Here is a 19,400-nt window from a genome sequence, read left to right as displayed (position 1 = left end):
CATGTTAAGAGTGCGTTATTCCTCCTTAACCTACAGTTGAACCTATGCTAACTAAATGCCTCGTAACCCATTAGATCATAGAAACAGGTCGTTTTAAAATGCGTGTATTTGTTATTATCTACGCGGTATACAACAGGCAACATTTGAATAACAAATAAATTAACAACGAATACAAAATATGTAATTTACAGACATTTCTGTCAACAGTCCTATAATCTAAAACTGAGGTGGTCCATTAACAGGGTTTACATGTTTGCATTCGTAAACTGCTTAGCTGTGGTCCTTTACTCTATGTGTATGTTTAGTGACACTCAAGCATGCTCTGAAGACTTTTATACTGACAGCTCTCTAGAGAATGCAAAAAAGTGCATGAATATGCAGTATACGTTTCAAAACCGCCCCCCTCTAATGGTTACTATTTTTTCTGTCAGTCTTCTTTCTACATTTAACATGTTTCAAAGACCAGCATGTGAGCCCTAAGCCCAAACCAAAATATATAAATAAAAAATTTGGATTGCCCCCTTAACAGTAGCTCGAACACAACAATTTACATATACATATGTTTGTAATAAACAAAAACAATCTATACATTTACATTTTCAAGTATGGTGAGCTCCGTTATGACAACGTGACAGCAACGTTGTCTGTGCTCTTCTCTATATCACAGTCTTTGTCTGATGGCGCTGAGGCTGGCATGTCTCGGAGAGAGTTTGGGCCACTACTAGTCTGCCCTAAACCTTTGTTTGAGAGGTCTGCTGTTGACTCAGCCTCAGGTTCTTGCTGAGGGGCTGTGGCTACAAATAGAACAAAAGTTAAAATTACAGAGGCAACAGGAGACTTCCAGATAGCATTGTGTGAGTATCATCAACAGCATATTGATGGTAGCATGTCCTGTTACCTGACTGAGTGCAAGACTTCATGTGTTCTGGCCAGTGGGCTTGTTGACAGGGGTAATCACAGTAGCTGGTGTTCCAACAACAGTAGAAGATGGCCTCTTTCCTGCAGTTTGCACACCACTGTTTCTTCTTTGTCTCATCTACTGCTTGTTGTTTCTCCAGCTCCATCTGTTTCTTCACCTCTGTAACCAGCCTCTCTCTCTCCTGCTCCAGACTTTGCCTCATCTCTGCCATTGTCAACTCTAAATTCATGTACATAAATGTGATCAAACGAAAATTGAGGTCTTTACACAGTTTTGGGAAAAACAGTGTACATGCAAAGAATGATATTATTTTCAGAGTCCCCAAGTTCTCACCAAGATTGTGCTTCATTTCTGACAACTCTTGTTGATGCAACCATTGTAATTTTTCTATTTCAATTCTAAGACGCCTTATCTGTAGGGTAAACACATAGGCATGTTAGGGTTAGTATGGGTCACTTGCAATGTCACAGTTATCATCTGAATAGTATTCAATCTCTAAAAGGTAGATAGTAAAGTCTTACCTCTGCTATTGTATTTCCTGAAGTGCTTTTTGAAAGGTCATTGTAAATTTCAGTCATTGTACCTTTGATAACATCCATTATCTGAAAACCAGAAGGCCATAATTTTATGTAAATCAACAAGACAGTGAAAATAGCACTGTAGAGGGCAAAAAGAAAAAATACTAACTTTGTTAGTGTACTTGGCAATGTCTGCAGCCACATCTGCTGAGGCAGTGGGGATATACACATCTGTTGCCACTGGTGAAGATGAAGCAACTATGCCTAGACTTGATGGTGCCATTATTGCAACAGAAGCTGGAGTACTGGATACCAGGGTGACAGCCGATGTAGATGTACTGAGTGGAGTGTCTTTTTGTTGAACAGCTAGAGAAAAAAAAACTGTCACTCAAACATCCTTATGGACCCACCGGTGAAACATTTCACATGTACAGAGGACTACAAGCTGATAATACTCCAACTTATGTGTTATTTAGCATATATACTATATACACCATGGATGTCAAACATCTGTACACCACCCACATTTACTTCTCAATATTTCCTGGAGGAAATGTTATATGTACTGGCCCACATACAATGTAAAGTCATTCTTAAATTCATTCTGGGACTAAAACCATGTTATCCACCTTTGACAGCCTGTCTGGTCTGATAGCGTGTACTTTGCGAAGACTGTTGTGCTGAAGATGAGGAAACTGCCACTGAACCGTTCCCAGTGGCCTGAGTCTGCGTCAGCACTTGAGTCTGGCCTTGCCTCGGTGATGATGCCTGTATTTGTGCACTTGCCACAGGTTGCTGATTCTGTTGCTGACGCTGCACCTTCTGCATGTGCCACTTCTGCGAGGAAGTCTGAAACTTGGCAGTGGGATTCCACACCACAGCTCTCTGCACCACTGGCACTGTCTCTCTAGGCAGCAGAGGGCGCTGTTTCTTCAAAGTTGGTGTGGTGGAGGCTGAGGAGGAGGAAGATTGAGGTGTTGCTGTAACACTGGAGACAGTTGCAAGGCTTAAAGTTGCAGGAGAGGGAGTAGTGAAGGAGACCATGGTGACAGGAATTGCCATAGGGGCCTGTGTTGAAAAACTAGAGGGCGTGGAGGGAGCTGTACTGCTTTGAGATGGGAGAGTCGATAGGGTCATGGCTTTACCTGCAAGAAAAATTATCAAAATTATGGACACATTAAGTGTATGTTTATTTCTTGTAGGTTCATTTCGAAAAAGCAGATCAAGAGAGAAAAACTCTCACCTTCAGGTTTACTAGCTGATGACTCCTTGACAGTAGTGTTGTCTTTCCTGATCCTCTTCCTGTCTTTGCCTCCCTGTTCATCTCCAAGGTCGATAACCAGCTCCCTTTCTGAGTCAGAGTCCTCTACTGGCAGAGGCTGCTTTGCCTCTTCTTTTATCTGGGCCTTCTCTCTGGGACCAGGTGATGCTGGGGGTGCTTTGGTCTTCTCTGAGCTTTCTATTTCTGAATCAATGTTTATTTTGTCTTTAGTTGGAGCATCTGATGCTGTCGCAGTGACGTCATCTGCTGCAGACTCTGATGCCACAAGTTTATCAGCTTTACTCTCCTTATCTTGGCTTGTGGAAGCTTGGTCGTTGACTTGACATTTGGTAAGGTCTTTTTGGGGTTCATTAATGGGTGATTCATCCTGGCCATCCTTAGTCTTCTGCTCTTCGTCACTGGCATATTCACTGTCACTCGAGTCAGATTTATCAGAGTCTTCTGAGTCACTGTGTCCAACACCTTTATACACATCCACAGAGATCTCATCAATACCTAAAAAGCAAATAAAAAAGCAAATAAATAGGGAGAATTTACCCTACATGAAGTACTCTCCTGCACGGGATAGCTATTTTTTCCCCCCATTTCCTGTGTACTGACCTAGCTGTGCCTTGCAACTCTCAATAGTTTTGTCCAGGTTCAGCTGGAAACGGCTTTTGATCTGTCTTTTTGGTGAGGTGAGGACTGGTGTGGCTCCTTGCTTCTGCTGAACTGTTTCACTAAGCTCTTTTAGGTCCATTTCTGCTTTACTCCGATCTGGAAAAATTCAACATAAAATCATTCCAAACAGAACTATGTGCTCATTTGCTCACTGACAATGGATATTAGTTAATACTTTCATACAGATTATATAGCTGGCATAAAATACAAACCTAGATTAAGGTTGAGAATGCTTCCTGTCTGCGGTGTCTTCTCCTGCTTGGGGATGCCAGGTGCTTGAGAGTGGAATGGTTTAGGGCTGTCCAATGAACAGCCTCCTCCCGGTCGAGGATGGGTAGGTGATGCTATTTAGAGATATTTACTGTTAAAGTCTACACACATTAGACACTTGATGCTATGCTAACATATTTTAGCAATACTAAAATACCTGTACAGTCCATGGCATCTTCTCCTGTATAGTGGCTGTTTGGGGGTTTTGTCTGCAACTTGTCCGGTGTCTCCTGCTCCCCATCTGAACCAGTATGAGCAGAAGAGTTGGTGCTCATGGGGGAACGAGGCATGTCACTGAGAGGGAGCTGCCGGCCAGCTGTACTCCCTCCAATTCCAGTACCAGACAACATGGTCCTGGCCAAAGAGATCTTTGGAGATGCAGTCATATCAAAGCTCAGCTTGATCTTCTCCTGTTTCTCAGGTTTAACAGGAGTGGATGAGGGGTTGGAGGGATCCGACAGCATCTGGAAGTTGTTGTCAGGAGTGTAAGGTGTCCTGAAGGGAGCGTAGTTAAACACACCAAACTTCTTCCTCATGTTCTCCACATAGACCTCCATCTCTTGCATGGCACTGTTGAAGATGCTTTTGGTCTTCTTTACAGAGAATGGAATCTCTTTGGACATGAGGTAGCAATTGTTTAAAGGAACCCATGCCCTGAAAAATAATGCCTTACATCATTCTTCTGTGTTACAACAAACAACAACATGAAATGTGCCTCCAAGTCCACGTAAATAAAGCACAAAGGGCTGTTACCTGTCGTGTTGACCAAAGAAGCGAGCGTCTACCTGTCCATCTTTGTCCCGCAGAGCTTTAGCAGGCCAGAATGGAAATCCTTTCAATTTGGCCCACACAAGGGGGTGTGGGTTACTCTGCAGACATACAGTAAAAGGAGAATTAAGTAGCTGTATTCCAGGGATCTATGTTGGAATCAGAAACAAGCCAATGAAGTAGTAAACAAAAACTTTATGTTACTCTATTCTCTTACACAAGGCTCACAAAACCAGTTGTCTCTCTTTTGGCAAGCTGATAGATAACACTCAGGACAAACCTCAATCTCATTCATCTGCCAAAAAAGAACAAAAATATGTTAAATCATGTCTACTGTCTCACATTTATCAAATAAAAATGTAGTTTGAAAAAAATCTGTTCTGACACAAACCACACACTCGCCTCATGTTCAGAGATTTTTACTATCACTTTAGCTGTAGCTGTGAGTTTGTGATTGCCTGAAACAGAGACATAAATGTATTTAATTATTTTGAATATATTGATTTAACATGATTATAAACACAATTAATAAAAAGAAAGTATTAATAAATAAAATAATATTCCATTATTATCATCTATCCTTAAAATATTATTGTTTTATTTGGTATCCACATATGCAACACACCTCCATTGTATATAATACAGTTGTGCAAAATCCATTTAGCATCTGCCAGGAAGGCCTCTGTGCAGCCATACATTTTCTTTTTGATATTCTATGGTGCAGAAAAGATAAAGAATATCAAACTATGGTCAACTCATTTTAAATTTAGTATAATAAATGTGAGACAGATGGTTTTACCTTTTCAAGTGTGCAAAGATCCATAGGATGAAAAATGTACTCAGCATAATCTGGATGCTGTTCAAGAGAAACTGGTTTCTGGAAGGGTTCAGTCTATGAAATGCAGAAGACAGAAAAGAGAGTAAAGTTAAACAAACTCTCAGGTCAAATTACCAGTACAACCTTCCGCTCTAGTGCACACCAACATACTACTACTAAAAACTCTAAAAGCTGCTTCAAACAAATGGAGGAAAACCAGTGGAGGAAGAAATCATGACGGGGTCTTGTTAGTGGTGTAATTGATTACCCAATTAAAAGTCTTTCTCTGCGTGGAAGCTGCATGGGGGGAGCGAGATGACAAGCGGGGATGATCCTGAAAGAGAGTGAGAGGGGCAGCTGTATCCTCACCACCAGCTAGCATGGGTACCTTCATGGTTTCCAGCCATGACAGGCCCGTTATAGTACAATGACTGTGACTGTTAGTTCTGTTAATCAAGATTATTTGCACATGCAAGTCAATAATATACCATGCTGGATAGAAAGGTGGGCAGATAGTAATTCAGAGTACACCTCTTAACTGATGAGAGTACAATGCCCAGAAAAAAAGCGTGTCTTTTGGTTGCAGAGGAAATCTTAAAATCCAGACAAGTTAAAAAAGAATGCATGGCGGTATCCACACGAAAAATCTCGTAAATGTAGATTTAAAAAAGCGCATATAAAAATCAGGATAAACAGAGTAATAATCTCTAATAAAGCTACCTGCCCTGGTACTACATTCTTAATTTGGAAGAACTGGAGTTACTATCTAGACAGGGGGCCCGGAATACTTACACCTGGTTGTTTCATCTTCTGAAGGGCAAACTTTAGTAGGTAAGACAGCTGGTCTATAGTTAGCATCATCATGGCTTTGCTCTGAGTCTCTATGCACTCGGCAACTGTTATTTTCTAAAGGAAATCAAAAGGAAAAAAGTTGAAACATGTCCCTTTATTGCACATAATGTGTCACAGCTCAGCATGTTTATTTCACCCATACACTATACACATTCCTGGGTCAGTACCTCACACTCTGGACAGAACCAGTCGCCCTCGGGCTCGGCTGGCAGTTTGAGGCACTTGGCGTGGTACACCCTAGGGCAGAGCTCACAGCAGAGCACCTGGCCCTCTCGGTGGCACAGCCAGCAGTAGAAATCATTCCTGCCGTCCTGCGGTACAACATCAACAGGGTCTGTGGTGAGTGCTGGCTGCTTCACATAGTAAAAGGGACCATGTCTTAGTTCTGACTGGAATGCAGGCAAAAAAACACAAAGTTGGGGAAGGTCAAAATCAGGCCAAAGATTAGAAAAGCCAAGCAGACATGCACAGCATAAACAAAAGGTACAATTCACAGAAGTCCAAAGCACTAAAGCACTGCTGAGCTAGCCCTCATACAATACGTACAAGGGTTACACACGGAGCGCTGTTTCATATGCCTTAACCACTGAAATTAAAAAGTGAACATCACATTTTTTCATAATTCATTGTCATTCAAGTAACATCAAAAGACAGTGACTCTGGATCTTTACTTCAATTAGTGTGACTTCTTGATATCTGATTTTAGTCTGTATTGGGACACATCAACCATCAACAATGTGGAGAGTAACACTGACAAAAGCTCAAATTATTACAGTAGCTGCTAACAATTGCCAACCTAATGTGTCACTGTGTATAATATATCTATATCAGTCTTTGCAATCATTCACCTAATGTGCATTTGTGAAAAGCACAAAGCCAGCAAAACATGCACATAAAAAACACAAGCTAAAAGATAAGGCAAATGTCATCATTTGGTTTTTGAATTTTAAAACAAATTAACTAAAAAGCTTTTCATCTTTCATCTTTTCATTAGAAGTGCAGCCAATATTTGGAAATCTACAAGGTATAATAAATTGGTGAGAACAAGATTTTTAGGTACATGAAAACACAGCCACAATTTCTCAAAATCAATAATTATCATAAACACAACAGTTTACGGCTTAAATGACAAAAAAATCTCAGCATCACTAGTAAATGTTTAGCACTGCTGTTTCCAGTTAAGCAAGTCCAAGATAGGGACAGTAATTTAAAAAATAGTCAAATCTAGATAAACAACCTCTCACTTTTTTCAGCATATCTAATTCATTTTATTCTTTCATTTAATAAACTTCACTATATCTGCCCCAGTGGAGTTGGTCAGTGACAAATGGTTGTACTGGGCAGCGTCAAGTGAGGGATATGTGTAACTGTGTGTAATGGACATGGATCTGGACAATAACAGTTATGCTCAGTGAACCTATCCTGAAAAAGTAGAAGCCTTAAAATATTGAAATATGTATCACAACCAAGTATTTCGACTAAATAGCAAAATATATTTACTTATACTTTTTTGCAAATGCTGTAAATAAGCTCAGCATCAACACACAAGTTATTGATTTAACAGAATTTTATATTTCTTATTGTACAAGACAATGTTCACTGTAGATCAGGGTAAGTTAAATATTTATCCGACAACTTAGCTCAGAAAACACATCCAGTATAAAAGACCTTTTAAAAAAGAGTAAATAACTCTTATATTAAATACCAACTGATTACTATGAAGTTATGAAAGAAGACAAAATACCGAGCTGTGGATGTTTTACTGAATACGATTTTCAGCCACAGACACAAAAACTTAGGTTTTACCACAAAAGATTGTTTTAAAGTTCAATGACAAATAAAAGTCTGAATATCATATGATTCCAGAGTTTAAACTGTGTTTTGTGACAGTGTGGGTGCACTGACCGTTTTGATTTACATATGGATCATCACCTTGATTTTTACCTGGTCTTTGCTGCTGCTAACAGCTCCTGGTTTCTTCTTCTTTTTTACTGGGCAGGGGGAGGTTTCAGCAGAGGAGTGACCATTAGATGAGTGAGATGGACTCGGTATCCTTCGTTTTTGGACCATCCGCTCCGTTGACCCAGTGTCTGAAGCCACAAAAAAAGGCAGGGTTATACAAGCCAAGGCCTCCCTAAAACAGGAAAAATACCTGAAATCCAGCATTCATCTAATGCGGCAATGCCAGTAAACATAGAGACAAACTATAAACTAACCAACAACCAAAACAAGCCCATTTTTAAATGTTCTAAGCACACATATAAAGATTTATGGTATTGTATTTTCTTACCTTTGGAACGTGTTGAAATTTCCATTGCTTCTGTCGCAGTCTCAGTTTTTCCGTCTTGCTCTGAAACACTGCAGAAAACAGCAGTGTCAACGACTGACCAGTCAAATGAAAGCCATAGCTGAAAATGAAGCATATCTATAGTGTATGGTTTTATAATTAGCTGTGTAGATTCGCATATGGTTATCCCAAAGATGCTACTCAGTAGCATCTGGACTTGCTTGACTTTCTTGAAGATCTCAAGCAAGTTAGGTAGATTAGGGGTGTTCAGCTGAAAGCACTGTAAATCCATTGTAAAAATGTATAAAATCATCATAACATTTTCTGGTATTTCTAATTCCAATAGCACCGTGTGTTGTGACAAAACTCTATTGGAAATCATTTACTGTAGGTCTACACAACATGAAAATACGTCAGGCACTGCACATTCTCCTTGCTGCTGTCTGCTGGGGCAGCAGCATCAGATCCAGGAACAACAACAAACTAAACAAACTGATCAGGATGGCTGTTCACATGCTCGTCACAGCCTGCTGGTCAAACAGCGGAGCAGCTTTGATCAGAGACTTCTCCAGCTCCGCTGTGATAAGTAAAGGTAGTGGGGGTCATTTCTGCCAACAGCCATCAATCTGTACAATGACTGTATTCACAGTGGGGAATCTGCTCCAACCTATCCATACTAGCATTTTACATATTAATTATATTGTATTATATGCATTTCCACATTCCTTGGTACTGCACAATCATCTCAGCATACAACTGCACAGAATTCTGCCTGCCCCAGAAAGTTGTCTGGTTTGTTTCGTAGATTTAACTTTGTGCAACTTAAGTTGCCATTTTTTTCTGTCTAGTTCTGGTGTGTTTAGATATTTATTTTGTCCTCTGTTATTCCTATTATTTTCTGCGTGTGTATGTATGTTTCTCTGTGTAATGGCTACTGCAACACCAAAATTTCCCTTCTGGTATTAATTATCTATTTAATCAAACAGCCTGAAAATACCTAAAATGAAACTTCCCTTATTAGAGAGTTTATGGCACAGGTATTGTGTATATGTCTTAACAAACCTAACTTCTGTGCAAATTGTATTTTGCAAGAAATGTAAAAACTGAAAATGTTGACTAGATAGCATTATAATATAATATATTGTATAGTATATAATATTATATTATATTAACCATTTGCTAACAGCCCAACATCTGCAATAAGTTCAATTTAAGACAGAAATTGTCAATTACTGAAGCACCAGCAGCTCAATGTGTAGTGCCAATCTAAAATTATGAAATGATAAATAGCAGGCATCAGCCACAGGTCTATAAATAGTAAATATGACAACACAAAACAGTGCAATCTGCAGTATCTGAACCTTATGACATCCAACAAGTGAAAAGCCTGTAACCGGAGTACCCTGCTGTTTGGCCTAATAACAGACAGCATATCATAATGGATTGCACAATCATATTCCCAGTTATGTTGAGAAACATTTCCTTGTAAGGCAAGCCACAATGTTCTGGGATCCATCCTTTATTCAAAATCTGTCCAACAGGTTTTTTTAAGCATTAGTTCAACATGATTCACGTTGTTTTGTGTGGCTCTATTGTCGATCCTATTATTGTTGCCATTTTCTCTGACAACCCAGTAGATGCACTGGCATCACAGCTCGGATGGCTTCAACTTTCTATTTCAACACCTGAGGAAAGCATCATGTGAACGTGCAATGTGGAGAAATATGCAATGAAAACATACTGCATCCATTTCTATTATGTTGTTGACCCACCCCCACACCACTCCTCCTCCATCACTAAACAAGGATGAAATGACAAACAGAAACACCGCTGATCTGCAAACGCATACAGGAGTGCAGTGAAATTGCTTTGCTGGCCTCCTCATCTAGCCTGTCTGTACAGCCTCACACAATCTACCTCAGCCATGTCAATGTCCTGACAGGCCAGAAAATACAAATAAGAAACAAAGTCAAACACAGGGACAGAAACAGGATCAAGGCAGAAAATCAATACAGCTTATCCTGACAAAAATATTTTTTAAAGACCACAGACTACATACAATACAGCCTGAAACATCCCTTTCCACACCCACCACTGCCATAACATCCATGCTTTAATGGAGGAAATCAACAGCATACCTTTTTCTTTACTCACATATAGATTCCTCTGCCTATTCTTTAATCTTTTTCAATTATTGAGAACGATGGGGGATGAGGGAAAAGATGGGTCCAGGTTTCCCAGAAGGCCTTCTCTCCCTGCTGCTCTCTCCTGCAATTGTCAATCTTTAACCTCAGCGGCAGGCTGCCGATTGGCTCGAGCACCACATGGAGGTGCCTGATTGGGTGCTCAGCCTCAGTGTGCCACACAGGCTCTCTTCTCCCCGCTCTCCTCATCCACAGTGCTGCAATGCAGAGAGGACTGCTCCTCAGTGTTTCTAAAAACCTCCTAAAAACCAAGTCCCTCACTTGCTTAAAACCCTATACAGACATACATTGGCCTTGTGTCTTTTGACAGACAAGTAGGATGCAGCTCTACAGATGAGAGAGAGAGAGGATCAGATTCCCTCCTTCTCTGTGCTCCCAGTGTATGTGTATGGCGTCCATTTTGAAGACTCTCTCTCTCTCTCTCTCTCTCTCTTTCTGACCGCTGTGCGCACCACACACACTGCACGTACACACAGCACCCATAGAATCTGCTGTAAGAACTTCAAGCATGAATACAATTAACACAAGTAAAAACCCTCCTTTCGAAACAGAAACACATCTAGGCCAAAATGTCAAGGTCAACTACACTGTCTAGACAGATCCAGCAAGGTCAGTTGCTGGATATTATAAGGACCAACAAGGGGGATCGGATGTTTCAGTTGCTACAAACTGCTGCTAAACCCTGTGTGTGCCATTATATCCAGGCCATAGTTCCCCTGGTTACATTTAAAACAAAAACCTTTGTTAGACATTCACTATTCACGACAATGCACATGTCTAATATTCCCACTAAAATATATGTTTAAGAATTAAGTAACATGACTGATAAACTGCCAGAAATAGATACAATCGTTAAATTATTTTCATCTGAGTCATGCACGGAGAAAACAAACACCAGGATCATTATATACAAACAGAATTCAATCAAACCTTGTTGACTTCAAACAGGTTTTCATGCCTTATGGATGAGTTAAAATTTATATGCAGAGCCTTTTCAGAGGAAGTCCTTCCCTTCTATATTCCTCCTCTCTTACATACAAATACCCAGGGACAGAAAAAGGAAGCTCTCTAAAATGGCTGACACTCGGCAGCAAAGAACCACACTGGAAGGCAGTGCACAACATTAGGCTGAGGCAATCCTGCAGCCCTGTGATAAATAAGCTGCTATTTGGTCTGTAGATAATTAGTGTTTTAGAAAACTGGCGAGCAGCTTATAGGATTAGGTCTGTAAAAAGCATGTTTTTATTCACCAAATAAAAAGGTTATTGTGGTGAGGAGAAATGTGTTTTTGGTGAAGTGTAGAAAAATTAGGAAAACAGACAGTTTACAGTCTCTCCTTCATTGCCATGTTAGTCTGGCAAACAATTAACTACAGTACCCCGCTGACCTATTCTCATGCCAGTTTCAGGCCTAAATTAAACTTGCTGTGCTGTCAGTTTACCATCTGCTAATTCCTCTGGGGACTTCCCTCCACACTGCTCCCTGTCTTTCCCATCCTGCCTGTACCCCTCACCAGGTCTGCCATCTTGACAGCATAGGCCAGGCGAAGCCACAAAAACTCAACTCTCTTTGATCTTGCCAAAAGAAAGCATGTGTCTCAGCTAGTATTCTATGAATATACAAGGACCTTTTACTTGACCTGTGGCCCCCTACCGTATGTGTCCAGACTGCCACCCAGCTAGCAAAGGAAGTCTGTTCTACTGTACCATGCTATGCTCTTTTTCCAAGCTCCACTCCTATGCTGTGGCCTGACAATACTATTCCCCCTCCCCCAGTCTGTCAGACAAACCTGTATTATTACTCAGGCACAGATCATACACAGTGGCTGGTGCCTTATCAACCCAGTAGCACGTGTGAAAGAATGAAAATAAGGCTTACCTCTGTGGATGCATGGCTAAAAACTCTTTGTGATATGTCAATGCTTATTAAAACATGGAGGACTGCCCTGTCAGCCCTCACCCTGCTCAGAGCATAGCCACGGCTCTCCAAGCTGTCCAACTCACTGCTCTCATATAAGGCACACTCAGACTGGCCATGTTTGCTGACAAAATGTAAGGCAGCTGGTGATTGGCTGCTGCATTTCCTGTCTGCTTGTCTTTTGTTTAGCACAGGCAAGCTGAAACACAGTACAGAGAGAAAGACGTGCAAGGCCCACATCAAACTGCACAGCTACCCAGAAGACTGCATATAGCTATTGTTGTTTCATTAACTTGCTATAAAGGAGGTTTTTGGTGTAGCTAGGAAGGGGTTTTTTGCAGATGTGCGCATAAAGAACAGGCCTGACGTGTATCTATGAGGAAGTTCCAACCTCAGTTAAACTAAGCATTGTGGGAAATGTAAACAAACATTGCCAGGCTACATAAATAAAATTATAAACAGGCACTAATTAAATTTTCTTTGACCTGTTTAATGATGATGCTAAAAAAAGCAGACTAAATACAGTTATATATATGCTTTGCCTGACACTGCCCATTGAACTAGTGTAATTACATGTTAACAGATAGTGAAAATTACACATTTCATTACCTTTTAAGCACAGTTCTTCTGTGAGTCTTTTTTTACTTATTTTTAATTTTGCCTATATATCTTGTGAGCTCATCTTAGCATCATTAAATACATGTTAAGACAACCTTAAACTTTTATTTTGAAAATATACTTTCTTATCACTCGAAAAGAAAGTGCTTTGTAGGCATATGTCAGCACAGTTTTTACAATGTTTTCTTTTTAACTACCTGATCTAATTTTTATTTCCACTTGCATCATTTTGGTAAAGTGATCTTTATTTTTTGTGGGATTTAGAGTCATACTAAAAAATAATGTGAAGTGTATACTGAATGTTTTGGGGAGTGCACCAGTGCCAAAGGTATTATTACAACTTTCTAATACATGCACAGTCAACTGTAAACGTTTATAACACCTCACACACAACTGAATGAAAAACGAATAAAGCAAATTACACTGTAGAATAATAGCAACACTTGCTTAAAAGTAAATAGGAAACATTTCAAAAGTTTGTCAGCAGTCAGATTTAAAATTTCTTAAACTCTATAGAACAAATTTGTATTAATATATCACCAGATAATTATCCTTCAGCCTTTACAGTAAAGGTTTCTGTGAAGACAGTTTCAGTATTCACTTTTAATACAAAAAGTAACTGATGAATTAGTGGACAGTATTAAGTTACCCGCCACTTGAGACAGACAAAATTTCCTCTGTTGTAGATTGATGGTAACCATCATGTCATTAAACTGATCTGAGATACACAGCAGCTTGTTTAAGGGGGGTGTGCCGGAACTCATTATTTGAGTTGATAATTGTTGGGGATGTTGATAATATTATCTAAGTTGATGATAAATGTAATCTGCTCTTTAGAAATTATGAAATTTAAGTGGTGAAAAGCACCTGCCTTCACGGTTCCGCTGATCATGGCCTGTCCCTTCACAGGAAGAAAGACAGCAACGACATCTTGTGGGAAAACTTCAAAACAGCACACAACACACTACACAATTGTGCAAGAACCACCAAATAAAAATAACCCAAATGGTTTGCTGCCACGATACACTATCGAGCCACTTAAATACATAAAAACATTGGATTCATGCTCTGGTTTGTCTGCTGTTTCTTTGCTGGTGTGTCTCCTGTTTAACCCCAACCACCAGCTTTGTTCTTCACAGTTACTAAAGTTAGAGATCTTATTTCTTATCTTCCTAGTCTTGTTAAGTGTTTGCTTTGCTTTTCGTTTGCTAGTACTGTTCATAGGTGATTGTTGGCTCCCAGCTCTGTAGTGGTTTTTTGTTTGTAGGCTTTTCAAGTTTATAGCCTACTTTCTTTTTTGTTCCAAGTTAGATTTTTAGTTTTCTCCTGCTTTGCAGTGAATAGTTGTTTGTTAGTAGTTTTTTTTTTTTTAGATCTATTGCTGTTTTTTGCCAACTTAAGTTCCTTTGTTTGTTGGTTTGTTACACAAGTGCAGTCAGGCCTGTCAGTCTGCGTGCTGTGTATGTACCTTGTATACTCATGTAAATTCATACACGTATGTTATGACTTAAATGTCAGATTTTAAGCAGTGCCATGCTTTGAAAAAAAAGGGCCCTGCATTAGACAAACCAAGTGACAGGTGAAATGGGAACACTTCTTTGGTCATGAAATCTTTGCAAATTACTGTTACAGAGTTTGCAAAATATCAAACCTTTGTTAGATTAGTTTCTAGGCCAAATGGAAATGCTGGCACACTGAATCATGACTGGACTGAGCACAGATGGTGCATGGACGTAAAGCCACATTAAATCTCAGAAATGTAAATCAGTTCTAAATTTTGAATAGTTGTGATATGGCCACGGATTTATTAAGGACAACTGGCCCAGGAAAATGTAAGTGGGCAGAGGGTTGTAACGATACCAAATCTGTCTGTCCCTCTAAGCATTCGCAATGTTGTTAATTAACGTTAATAAAACTAGATGCCTTCATTAGGTTTAGGTAGTTAACTATCATTACCTCATCTGAGAGATTGGCTAAGACACAGACACAAACAACATGTCGGGTAAGTAACACTACATAAAATTACTGAGAAACAACTCCGATCCATTTCGCACAGCATTAACATAATTAACGTGCCCTGGCACTAGGCTAATAGGCTAATAGGCTAACTACCAGGTTAATTAACAGCTAACCGTAATCATGAACTACACAGCGGTTGTCGCATATAACTAGCCTGTCAGGTCTTGAAGGAAATAGTCCATTGCTGGATGGTATGGACGATACAACACTATCAATCTGGCAATACCCTGGAAAAGACTTAGCTATTTGCATCATTTCTACCAAATGTCTGTCTCCACTGTACCGCCTGGTGGTCCGAGCAGCTCAGACTCAGACTAACCCGCCTGGTAGCGAGCCCTGCAGTCCCCAAGATGGCGCCCTAGTCAGGCTTTCTTTCATCTGCCTGATTTCTCACTGAAAATAGGTTAAAGTCTTTAACCTGAACAAAGTTATGTGGAGAGAAGAACAATGTGTATAATATTTATGATCAATGAAAAGGGAGCACTGACACTTTGAGCTCTGATTGACTTGCACGATAGAAAAACTATTCAAATGATCCTGCAAATCGATTAAATGATCAGAGGCTACTACTGTACTTCTAAATTGTATATATTTATATATTCACAGTAGGCTGTGCAACTGTATTCCTCTTGTGTACAGTGATTAAGTATCTATGTGACAATTGAAAAAAATAAACCTCAATAAAAAATGGTCCCTTTTACTGTCACCTTGTTTAATTCCAACTTGTGTTGTGTGGCGGATAATGAACATGTGCAACCTTGGTGGGTTTTGTTTTTTAAGCTTTATTGCATCTGCATAGAGTTGAGAAGTTGGGGGATGGGGATGTTGTTAGCTGTGTGCAGGTAAGCCCATCTGAATACATTAATGATTATGGGGCTATCTCCTGTCTATTCAAACTGTTATCTCCTGTCCCTCCAAAGTAGAGGGAGTAAGGGGGAGGGGATGTCTCACACTCACTGGGGGCGAGGGGGGTAGTCTGCCATGTTTTGTGGGGGAAGGGACACAAACAGAGGGCCACAGGGCCCCTCTTTGGGTCTGCATGGAATGTAATTGAGGCTGTCTCACACAGACTGAAATACAAACAGACCAAAAAAACATGCACAACATATGCTCAGGTCATTTTACTTACTTGTTTATTTCATCGTGCAATGACTCATCATGAATATATGTTATAACCACCACAAACTGTAAGGATGCTTCCATACTGCACACCTTCTCATGTTAGTTTCATGTCAAAGTTTGTTGTGTTGATGACAGACAGAATATTATTTAGACAGAAATGGGGCAGGTAAAGAGCTAATTGTCTAGTATTTAACACTGATTCGTCTTCACTCCCCTCACACCACCCAGCTGCTCTGCCCCAATCTTTGGCCCTCATTCCCTCCTTAGCAGTACAAATTCAAAACTAATGTGCCTGAGAGATCACCATGGAGACCATTTCCTCCATCCTCTGTGGTGATTCCTAGGGCCATAGTGGTCCTACACTAATATAACTTACAGTGGGCACAGAACCTGTGCGGTATCAGACTTCACATTATGCCCCGTGAGTGCAGTCACTTGATTACTGACATAACTGTAATTGCACCTGCGATTTAGTGGATAAAGTGTTCTGTTTAACAATACATAAATCTATTTTCAAATAAATATTTGGCAATTATATTTATCCCTGATTAGGCCGGGCCATATTACACATCATACTTCATCTTGTCAAGTTGCCTAGACATCTATAATGTTCCAGAGAAACAGCACTGGAAATACGTCCTGCATGTTACACTATGCACTATTAGAATAAAATAGTCACACATGGGAGTCTATGCAATACATGCCATCATTAAATAAATTCTACATGAATAAGGAATTGTCAATTCTTTATAATTGGTGAACAATATTTTGGAAATGTTATGTTAACCGACTAACATAATAGGGATACTGGGTATGACCAGGTTCGATTTGCATAAAGCTGCTTTGCTGCCAGCCTATAAATACATTTTTAAATCTCGCCTCTAATTATATCAGTGACTGCTGCTCATATCAGCAATGGGTACTTGTGTACGTGTAGTTCATTTGCAGAACGTGTCAAAGCGTTTGCTGCGGCGTGCAAAGGAAACCAACTACACTACCCAGAAGCCCCCGTCGCTCTGCTACAAGCTGGCTCCCTCCGCTCTGGGAGTGTTTCCCATTTAAACAAACACGGTCCTGCCGAAGATGGCGGAGAGTTTGTAAAGGCGTAAAAAGAAACTGCTGTACTCAATGAAAGCGTCGAGGCTGGTGAGTTGTCTGCATTTGTTTTTTTTTTAGGATATGTTCAAGTTTTGAGCAGGGACCTAAGAGTGTGTGTGTGTGTGTGTGAACGCGCACATTTGTCACCGAAGCAGTTGGTGTTGCTTGGCTTCCGAGCAGGCTGTGGTTTTTAAGCTACCGTGATACAACGAAGCAGCCACAGTCTGTTTGTTACGGAGTGTTTGTTATGCTACCACTGGCTCCTAAGCCACAAATAAGGTAACGCTAATAATTTATGTTAACTCTGACTTGATAACACGTCTTTCCGATCGGATATGGTGTTATTTAATGTTTCCATTATCTGCTAGCTACAAAGTTTACGAGACACTGGCTTTCTGTTTCGTTGAGGTGCAATAGCCTAGTTGTTAATACTCAACACTGCTCATGGGCGAAGTCGTTTGTGTTTTTAAAATGTCAATGTTAACTTTGTAACGCCACTAGGTTGTGTTCATTGTCCACAACACGGTTGAATAGGTTTGAACAGTGTATTTTTCAGCAGGCGCTCTGACTTGCTTCTCAGTTTCGGTACAGCAGGGGCTGCAGGAGTCGTCTGTGTGCACGGCTAACGTTGGGTACCCCGCAGTAGTTGTCACTAAAATTAAAACGCGTATTTCTCTGTCGTCGAGCTTCCACCACAAATGTAGCGGATTGTATACGTACTAAGAAAATGGTGCCGTGCACGCTTGCATGCATTTTATGTGTCGAATAGTTTTCCTACCTTTTTAATTTGTCACACGAAATGCTATACAACTCCTTAGCTGTTTCTCAGTGAAGATGTCTGCTGTGGTTGTTACATTCGTGATAAATGTTACTATGTGTACCCCCCTGCATCACTGTCCCTCATTGCTAACAACCAAACTTGAGCAGAACAGTTGAGCATGGCCGCTCTGGAGAATCCACAGCATGTGTTTATTTTCCCGGATGCATTAAGATTACAGATACATGATTGTAATGGTTGGTATAATAGCCAATCACACTTCGATAACTGTTGGTTTTCACTGCCAGTATATCATATTTAAGTGTGTGTGTGTGTGTGAGAGGAAGAGAGGCTGGCAGACCGGCAGAGGGAGGTGGATGTGTTTCAGTGCAGGCTAGGTTTAACACACTCCACCAGGTTCAGGTAAAGTCCAGGTTTATGATCTCTGTGCTCCACAAGGTGAATGCTGAGCACTCAGTTTTTAAGGTGTTAAAAAAGACATTCTTTGAGCGTGTGCTCATGTGTAGGCAAACAAAAGGGAGATCGGTTAGTCATTTCACTGAAACGGCTGAGGTTTAAGTGTGATGTTGCTCTCTTCGCCTAAGGCCATCCATGCCGATACTTGCAGGCATTTACAGCTAACTGCTTATTTCCATGTGGTTATTTTTGTTACATTGCTGCATGGTCTAGCTACAAAGTTGTCATTATACTGATAAATATTCTTGTTTCCTGGGTGCATGCAGATCACTCATGAATTGGGCTGCGATATGTCACTACTGTGGGCAGTTAAATTTTTGTGTAGTTGAGTGTTTCGGGTCTGATGAAATGCCATTACTCAAGCCCACGTATGTGGTATTTTTGTAAGTGGTAGAATGACCACTGTGGGAACTTGTCCAATGATCTGCCTCTGCTCATATTCTTGGCAAATGGAGCCCCCTGTCCTCCATTCTCTGTCCCTTTATCTACCACTTTCTTTCTCCTTCACACAGGGTGTCAGGCTGTGTTAACAATGAATCAATCTTTGGGGGGATTCTTTGACTGCAGATGGGGTGAAGAAGTGACTGGGATGCATGACTCTCGCTCTTTGTCTGCCGGCCTCTGTGCTCTCAATAATTCATTAACTTATCACTTTTTCTCATGGGACTGGGAGAAGTCTCTGTGTGGTGGCAGATTGTGTGGTCACATCAGATCACCTGATTGATCATCAAATAAGCGTAAATGTAACCTCTTAATTGGTATTTACCCGATACTCATAGAGCTTACTTTTGATATTGAATCTATGTGTATCCTAT

At 40.4% G+C, this 19,400-nt stretch overlaps 2 protein-coding genes across 15 annotated transcripts in view; one reads left to right on the top strand and one right to left on the bottom strand.

Moving 5' to 3' along the window:
- Positions 1-164: 164 nt before the first annotated feature.
- Positions 165-18,152, bottom strand: zmynd8 (zinc finger, MYND-type containing 8). Of its 10 annotated transcripts, none has more exons than XM_026348979.1 (21): positions 18,130-18,152; positions 8,377-8,444; positions 8,031-8,176; positions 6,254-6,475; positions 6,027-6,140; positions 5,503-5,568; positions 5,217-5,309; positions 5,043-5,130; positions 4,820-4,875; positions 4,635-4,712; positions 4,403-4,518; positions 3,807-4,303; positions 3,592-3,723; positions 3,320-3,475; positions 2,681-3,214; positions 2,067-2,582; positions 1,607-1,803; positions 1,441-1,521; positions 1,253-1,331; positions 899-1,138; positions 165-794 (listed from the first exon to the last, which is right to left on the bottom strand). In XM_026348979.1, exons 2-21 carry the CDS (start codon positions 8,399-8,401, stop codon positions 619-621), a joined length of 3,612 nt encoding a protein of 1,203 aa, XP_026204764.1. In that variant the 5' UTR covers positions 8,402-8,444; positions 18,130-18,152; the 3' UTR covers positions 165-618. The 10 variants fall into 10 exon arrangements, with proteins under 10 accessions (XP_026204764.1, XP_026204760.1, XP_026204757.1 ...); XM_026348975.1 differs by lacking the exon at positions 18,130-18,152 and adding an exon at positions 15,286-15,339 and having other exon boundaries at positions 6,254-6,397; XM_026348972.1 differs by lacking the exon at positions 18,130-18,152 and adding an exon at positions 15,286-15,338.
- Positions 17,264-19,400, top strand: part of LOC113154657 (nuclear receptor coactivator 3-like) — a 45,092-nt gene continuing 42,955 nt past the window's right edge. For 3 of the 5 annotated variants that reach the window (XR_003298048.1, XM_026348971.1, XM_026348968.1), the window contains exon 1: positions 17,264-17,399. The gene's annotated coding sequence lies outside the window, so the exon portion shown is untranslated. Of the gene's footprint in view, positions 17,400-17,517; positions 17,631-19,400 lie in introns of those variants that run through there. The other 2 variants (XM_026348970.1, XM_026348969.1) reach the window with 2 other exon arrangements.

The sequence above is a fragment of the Anabas testudineus genome, chromosome 5 (genome assembly GCF_900324465.2).
Source record: "Anabas testudineus chromosome 5, fAnaTes1.2, whole genome shotgun sequence".
Lineage (NCBI taxonomy): Eukaryota > Metazoa > Chordata > Actinopteri > Anabantiformes > Anabantidae > Anabas > Anabas testudineus.
The sequence above is the reverse complement of the archived record's forward strand: the minus strand, read 5'-3'. Positions and strand labels throughout refer to the sequence as shown.

Bases quoted from the DNA above. Each gene is read 5' to 3' on its own strand.
- zmynd8 (XM_026348974.1), bottom strand. From the start codon at position 11,533: ATGAAAACCTGTTTGAAGTCAACAAG. The intron at 4,519-4,634 runs GTAAGAGAATAG...GTATGTCTGCAG, and splicing joins ACTGGTTTTGTGAGCCTTGT to AGTAACCCACACCCCCTTGT. The intron at 3,476-3,591 runs GTTTGTATTTTA...GAATTTTTCCAG, and splicing joins CATTCTCAACCTTAATCTAG to ATCGGAGTAAAGCAGAAATG.